This window comes from Triticum urartu, chromosome 2A (assembly GCF_056163025.1).
Source record: "Triticum urartu cultivar PI428250 chromosome 2A, HENAU_Tu73, whole genome shotgun sequence".
Lineage (NCBI taxonomy): Eukaryota > Viridiplantae > Streptophyta > Magnoliopsida > Poales > Poaceae > Triticum > Triticum urartu.
Window position 1 is genome coordinate 543,271,686 of NC_141874.1, and position 7,512 is coordinate 543,279,197.

General features: G+C 41.3%; 1 protein-coding gene across 1 annotated transcript; it reads left to right on the top strand.

The window, feature by feature from the left end:
- Positions 1-4,611: 4,611 nt before the first annotated feature.
- LOC147985814 (small ribosomal subunit protein cS23) lies at positions 4,612-6,146 on the top strand. Its single transcript, XM_087544311.1, has 2 exons — positions 4,612-4,962; positions 5,685-6,146. The coding sequence occupies exons 1-2, from the start codon at positions 4,690-4,692 to the stop codon at positions 5,964-5,966; spliced, it is 555 nt and encodes a 184-aa protein (XP_087400437.1). The 5' UTR covers positions 4,612-4,689; the 3' UTR covers positions 5,967-6,146.
- Positions 6,147-7,512: the final 1,366 nt, after the last annotated feature.

Here is a 7,512-nt window from a genome sequence, read left to right on the forward strand (position 1 = left end):
TATCCATTTTCGTCTACCATATACAGTAACGCTAACCAACTTGCTATGAAGAAGACTGTCGACTTCTGAATAAGATGGGACTAATGCTAGTAACGGGGTTAATCGCGTTCTTGGGTTTATCTGACACGGTGCTCTGATTAGATGTGTGAGCAAGAAGGTTTTTTCGATCTTGGAGCTTGTTGCCTGCTTCTTTCGGCAAAATTTCTTACATGTTCTGTAAAACTAAGACGATGATCTCGGAATTTCTTCTTCCTCTTCTTATTCTGCTGCAGAGAAAAATGCCGATAATTTATCTACTTGGCTATCCGATAAATTATCTTCTTCTGCAATGTAATGAAAGCATATTGCAGTTTTCCGTCCTTCTGGTTATATGAGTGAGGTGGGGATGGTGATAGTTAGACATTGATCTAACACTTCGCTTTTTTCTTCTTCTTCAAAAAGGAAGATAACCCACGCCTATACATCCAAAGACTTAGTTGAGATATCACTAGATTTGTGTTCAAAAGTACTTAGTTATAACAATGATTTTGTATCATATAAACCGCAAACCAACTAATCAAAGTAATGCTTGGTCAAAGATTGTCTTAGTGGAACCTATTTTGTCGTGTATACAAGAATGGAGGGAGTACTACCAGGTGTCTCCATTAGGGCATCTTCAAGGGTGTACATAAAATCTCTTCTAAATGTTTGAATCGGACGGTCTGGATAATTTTAGCCATCCAATGGGGATACATCAAATGTTGGCGGACATGAAAAAGTGTCATCAAATGTTGGCGGACATGAAAAAGTGTCTGGGATCCTATAAATCGGTAGCAAACGTCAAAGTGATTGGGGGAATCTTGACACACTACGGACAAATCTTGGACCCACCACAAACCCGTTTTTTCCCGCCTCCTCCCTTCTCTCCCATCTCTCCATTGGACAAGGGGTGTAAATTTGGTATACCGGATTGGATGGCAACCCCCTATCTGTCGTCCGCTTCTTTTGGCAAAATTTATTACTTGTTTTGTAAAACTAAGACAATGATCACGAAACTTCTTCTTCCATCTAATATTAGTTTAGCTAATTTTAAGATTATTTGTTTTTAGATAAGTCAGGTATAAAGTAGACACATGCATACACATAAGCCAACCACTATATACACTTACTCACACAACATCTAGTGAAGATTTGAGTTATAGAACTTTAATGACGAAGTTCACATTGATGTACCAATATGGACGAGAACATCATCTTCCGCCAAAAAAATAATCTACCCTACTAGGACACGTATGTCGTCAAATTCTAGGATTATCCATGGTGACAAATGGCGTGAAAAGATATTTCATGACTTTGATCAATGACTACTAGATATTTCGTGATATATCTGTTAAAAATAAAAGATGAGGCTTTGCACTACTTTAAAATCTATAAAGCTGAACTAGAGAATCACCTTGCTCAAAAGATCAAGAGGCTTAGGTTGGATCATGGTGGATAGTATTTCTCCAACGAGTTTAATTTATTATGCGAGAAACATGGTATAATTCATGAGAGGGTGACTCCCTATTCGCCCCAGTCAAACGGGGCTGCCGAACAAAATAACCACACTCTAACTAATTTGGTTAACGTCATGTTAGACACAGCGAGACTTTCCTAGGAATGGCGGGGAGGCTTTGATTACTGCAAGTCATGCCCTAAATATAGTTCCCATGAAGACTAAAGAGATTACCCCATTTGGGGAATGATAAAGGAAAAAGGCTTAAGCTCTCTTATTTACGAACATGTGGATGCTTGGTGAAAGTCAACGTGTCAATTCTCAAGAAGCGTAAGCTTGGATCTAAACCCGTTGATTGTGTTTATAACATTGGCTATATGTTATTAGTAGTGAAATCTGAGGTACGTGACATGAATGTTGGTACAATCATGGAGTTGAATGATGCGACGTTCTTTAAGAATATTTCTCATACATAAGATATGCCTAGCTCATCTAGTTAGAGGTGAGGGATAACTCCTGAACTTTATGTTTCATTCAAACATTCTGAGCAGCAACCCACTGAGATTTCTGAGGAGGATGACAATGAAGCTCTTAGAAGGGGCAAAAGATGAATGATAAGTCATTTGGTGAATATTTCATTGTGTGCCTCATAATGAACAAGAACAAGTCATATTGTAGTTGTTAGGTACCATTAGTCCTACATAATCACGTGTTGGGGCAAGCACATTGGTTTTTCACTCTTGTTTCTTTATTAGTTTTTTTACCGCATGTAGCTGATTCTTCCGGGTTTCTCTTATTTCCTCCGTTTTTGTATTGTTTTTCTTCTGTTTTCTTCGCTTCTTTCTCGACTTCCACCGACTTTTCTAGTTTTCTCTTTGTTTAACACATATCTACATTTTTCATATACGCCAAGAACATTTTTATGCATGTTTAATATTTTCTAATAAATGATTAACATTTTTTAAACGAATGTTCGATGTCTTTTTTTTCATACACATTGCACATTTTTAAATATATCTTAAACAGGTTTTTATACATGCTTTACATTTTTCAAATATTTTATTAACAACTAGCACAAATTCCAGTGCGTTGCAACGGGAGAGAAAATATAACACATGCTTTTAACCCAACAACCATCACTCAATAGGTTCATCTCCTTTATTTTTGCGAGGCATCATATTTGTGTTGCCACTTATCCTCCTCATCACCCTCGCCGGTGATGGTCTCGGTGTTCACACAAAACAACAACAAACGTGTTTGAATATGGTTAATCCTAAGGCGTCTCTCTCTCCCTCTCCTCCATCGCCCTCTCTCTCTCTCTCGCTCGCTTTCTCTCTCTCCCGCGATGAGAATCTATTGTTTCCCCTGCGACATATTTCAGAGGTATGCATGTGTAGTTACCGATGTTTTTTTCCCTATATGGTTATAGTGGGGTGTTTATTTGCAATCCGGATCGCCGTCGGTACGAAAAAAATGGATCTTGCGCTATAAATTATAAGTTTGCTTCCAAAATAATATTTTAAAAAGATTTAACAGGTAAAATTAACATCATATTTAGATTACACACATTTTTCTAATAAAATTTCATATATAATATGTTAAAATCGAAGTTACGGTTTAAAAAATACGAATAATTTATAAAATCATTTGGTTGATTTAAATATATTCCAAAATAATATTTAAAAATAATTAACAGGTAAAAATAATCTCATATTCGTATTCTACATATTTTTCTAATCAAATTTCATATATAAAATGTTCAAATCGAAGTTACGGTTTAAAAGATATGGATGATTTAAAAAAGTATTTGTTTGACTTAAATATGATCAGCGGATGAATTACCTAAAACGTCAGGTTTTTTTTCAAAAAACGTAAAATAACGGTTTGGGTATGACTTAAATCCGGATGGCGGGTTGATTTCAAGAAAACACAGGGACTTTTCTGAAAAATGCCATGACAGACGAAAGAAACCCAATTTGCTTTATTATTAGGTAAAGATAAAGATTTTCAAGCACATGTTTTGATCATTTTTAAATATTTTTGAACATTTTTCAATTACACGTCAATACATATTTTAAAATGATATGAAACTTTTTTTAAACTACATAAACATTTTGTGTATTGTATAATTTTTTTAAAGAGGTCATGAACATAGTTTTTAAATGCGTGCACATTTTTGAAAGGTCATTTTGAATTAAACGTTTTTCTATATTTTTAAAAAATGCCACACACATTTTTCAGAAACGTGCACATTTTTTAAATGGATGAAACATTTTTTGAATGATAATAACTTTTTTAATTAAGGAAACCAACTTTTTACACCTGTTAACCTTTTTTAAAATTTTGAAGCAAACTGTTTGGAATATACTCCCTTCTTCCCATAATGTAAAGCGTCTTTCTAACACTAGTGCAGTTTCAAAAAACGTTTTATATTATGAGACGGAGAGTACGTCTTATAATATTCTAAAAAAGAAATAATCAAACCTGTCCAGTAAGCAACACAACAACAACAAAACAATAAGTACTATATTAGCATTACAAAAACAACGTACTTCCAACGAGAGCTGAGCTCGCAGAAAAAATCGATTTGCTGGATTGGTCCACTTGTTACGGTCCTTTAGACGAGCGGTACGTGTAGCTCGCAGTAGGCGAGTTATACTGCCGCACTCGCCCTACAACGCATTAGGTGGCCAATACATAGCCCTAGGGTAATGCCTCGTGTGTCATGTAGGATTAAATATCAGATAAAATAATTTCAGATAGGGAAGCGAGATTCTCTGCAGGAGGCAGGTGTTTGGAGAGAAAAAATATGGTTCAATGTAAAAAGCTCAAAAGGTTGGAGTGAAGAGTAAAGATGCATGCGTACTAGAGTTTTTATTATCTATCTTAATGAGGCTCATTAGTGATAGCTTGCATTGGGGAGAAAAATTCAATGTAGGTGCCTCAAACTTCTTCTAATTTTTTTAGACAATTTTTTTTGAGTTCTTTTTTTCGATTATTTTTTTGTTGAGAACTTTTTTGAGGGGTAATACTTCTATCTTTAGTCACGATACTATGGCGGCCCGATAAGTCTCCGTGGTGGGCCTTAGATGGGCCAGCCCATAAACCATCTCAGCCGGGGTTTTATCACTCGCCGAGAGAGAGCTGAAAAGGCAGAGACAGGAAGAGGTGTGGCATCATCGTCTTCCTCCTCTCTTCTTATCCGGAAGTACACCATGCTCCCGATGTCCGTCCACCCCGCTACTACGCCGGCCCTCGCGTCGCGCCCCGGCGTCTCCCTGCCCAGACCTTCCACATCCCCGTCCTCCTCCTCCTCTTCCGGCCTTGTTCCCCTCAAGAGCAGGAGGCTACCCCTTCGCTCGCTCCGCATCCTCGCCGCCGCCGCCGCTGCCGGCGCCGTCGAAGCGGGGGAGCCATACGTCGGTTTGGGGGACGAGGAGCCACTTGGCGGAGAAGGAGATGCGGAAGCCGTGGCGGAAAGCGAGGAGGTAATGGTCTTTTCAGCTGCTCTGAAACTTGGGTCATTTTCTGTCCGTGCGATAAATCATGCTAGTTCCTTAAGTACCAACTGTAGCTCAGTCCGTGGAAGTTGGTACTACATTGTTTTTACTCCGTAGAAGGAGTTTCAGTTAGATTCCGTTGCAAATGTACTGTCCTCTTGTTCACTGAAATTTATTAGGCTGTCTGTTTCCGCTGATGAATTGGAGAAGTCTAGTTTTGAACTTTTATACGGTCTTTAGTGCATACCATTTTTTGTACTTGGCTGCATGTAAGCAAGAAATAAAATGTTGTGGAGTCTGCATATGCTGTGGACCTTGCTCATAACATGAATATTTGGTGTGTGTGGTTGAAATTAAGTGACAGTTGTATATGCTTACATGGACTTCCTCTCATGAATTGTAGTATGAGGATTGCATTTTACTAAAACTGGCCTCAGATATTATTTTTAAAGACGAATAGCATACGAAAACAGCACCCTAGTCCCAGAGTCCATTGAAAATGAAATCCGGAAAATCATAACCACGTTACAGTACAGCACAGGCTTGCGGAAGTGATGTCCGACATCAGAAAGTCGACAGTGTAACAATAGTTTTGAATGTAAATCATTTTAATTTTGAGCTGTGCTAAAACTGCATAACTGGATTCACATGGCAGACAAAACTTGTAATGCCAGAATGAAATTTGAAATAATTTGAATTGTGCATGGCAGTACAAGGTGGAGGTGCCTGAAAAGCAGGACCCGATGCTGGTGCTCAAGTTCATATGGATGGAGAAGAACATCGGCATAGCGCTTGACCAGATGGTTCCGGGTGTTGGCAGCATCCCCTTAAGCCCGTACTACTTCTGGCCGCGGAAAGATGCATGGGAGGAACTGAGAGCGAAGCTGGAGGAGAAAGAGTGGATCTCGCAGAAGCAGATGATCATCCTTCTCAACCAGGCCACCGACATCATCAACCTCTGGCAGCAAGGCGGCGGCAGCTTGTCGACATGAGCGGCTGTTCAGTGTCTTTCTTCTTGCTTTGTTGTTCATTAATGTTAAAGCCACGATGCCACATGGTACATGATCCTGTAGATCGTCTCAATCTGTTCTCGTATGATTCTGTTTGTGGAAAATGAACGCAAGGGTGGAGTATTTGGGTTGTGTTATTGGCAAGGACGGTGTTTAAGATGATTGACCGTGAGTGGTTCCCTTGTTCTATTACCATTATATTATGATATGATGCGTTGCCGACCATTCTCTCGCGAAAAGAAGCAGCTACCTGCATCGGAGTACCACTGGATGGACATATGACCAATATTCTGCCGGAGAGCTTCATACTGGGCTACTATGCAATTTCAGCCGTCAAGAGTCATCCACGTACCTCTCGGGTCGCCTCCCCCACGGGCGACTCGGGAGGGCTCCGCCGCCGCCTAGTCCCTCCAGCGCCTTTCTCCCCCTCCGCCGCTGCCGATGGTCGGCGCCGGGCAAAGCCCGTGCGTGCGACGGCGGCGCGGGCGTCCTGATCCGCGGGGTGCAGCCCTTCTGACGGTGTGGCGGATCCCAGAGGCGGCGGACTCGCGGCGATGCACATGTGCCCAGATCCATGGGTGTGGGACTCTCGGCAGCGTGCGGGCTCCCGGCGGCGGCGGGCTTGGGTGATGGCATCGGCCGCGCGGTGCCGGATCTCGTCGCTCGCGGCGGATCTTGCCACTCCGGCCTTCGTGGAGGAACCTTGTAACGCCCTCGATGCGGCTATATCTCCCATGTGTCGAAGCACGACTTAGAGGCATAACCGCATTGAAAGCAATGTCGCAAGTGAGGTAATCTTCACACAACCCATGTAATACATAAGGGAAAGAGATACATAGTTGGCTTACAATCGCCACTTCACACAAATACATGAATAAAGCATTACATCAACCAGATACAATTAAGGTCCGACTACGGAACCAAAATAAAAGAAGACCACCCCAAATGCTACACAGATCCCCGATCGTCCCGACTGGGCTCCACTACTGATCAACTAGCACGAAACAACACAAAGGACAAGATCTTCATCGAGCTTCTCCTTGAGCTTGGTTGCGTCACCTGCTCGGTTACATCGGCACCTGCAAACTGGTTTGGGAAGTAACTGTGAGCCACAGGGACTCAGCAATCTCACACCCTCACGATCAAGACTATTTAAGCTTATGGGTAAGGTAAATGTATGATGTGGAGCTGCAGCAAGCGACTAGCATATATGGTGGCTAACCTATTCGCAAAAGAGAGCAAGAAGAGAAGGCAAAAGCACGATCGAACAACTATTGATCAAGAAGTGATCTTAGAACAACCTACGTCAAGCATAACTCCAACACCGTGTTCAGTTCCCGGACTCCGTCGGAAAGAGACCATCACGGTTACACACGCGGTTGATGTATTTTAATTAATGTCAACTTCAGGTTTTTCTACAACCGGACATTAACAAATTCCCATCTGCCCATAACCGCGGGCACGGCTTTCGAAAGTTCGAATCCCTGCAGGGGTGTCCCAACTTAGCCCATCACAAGCTCTCACGGTC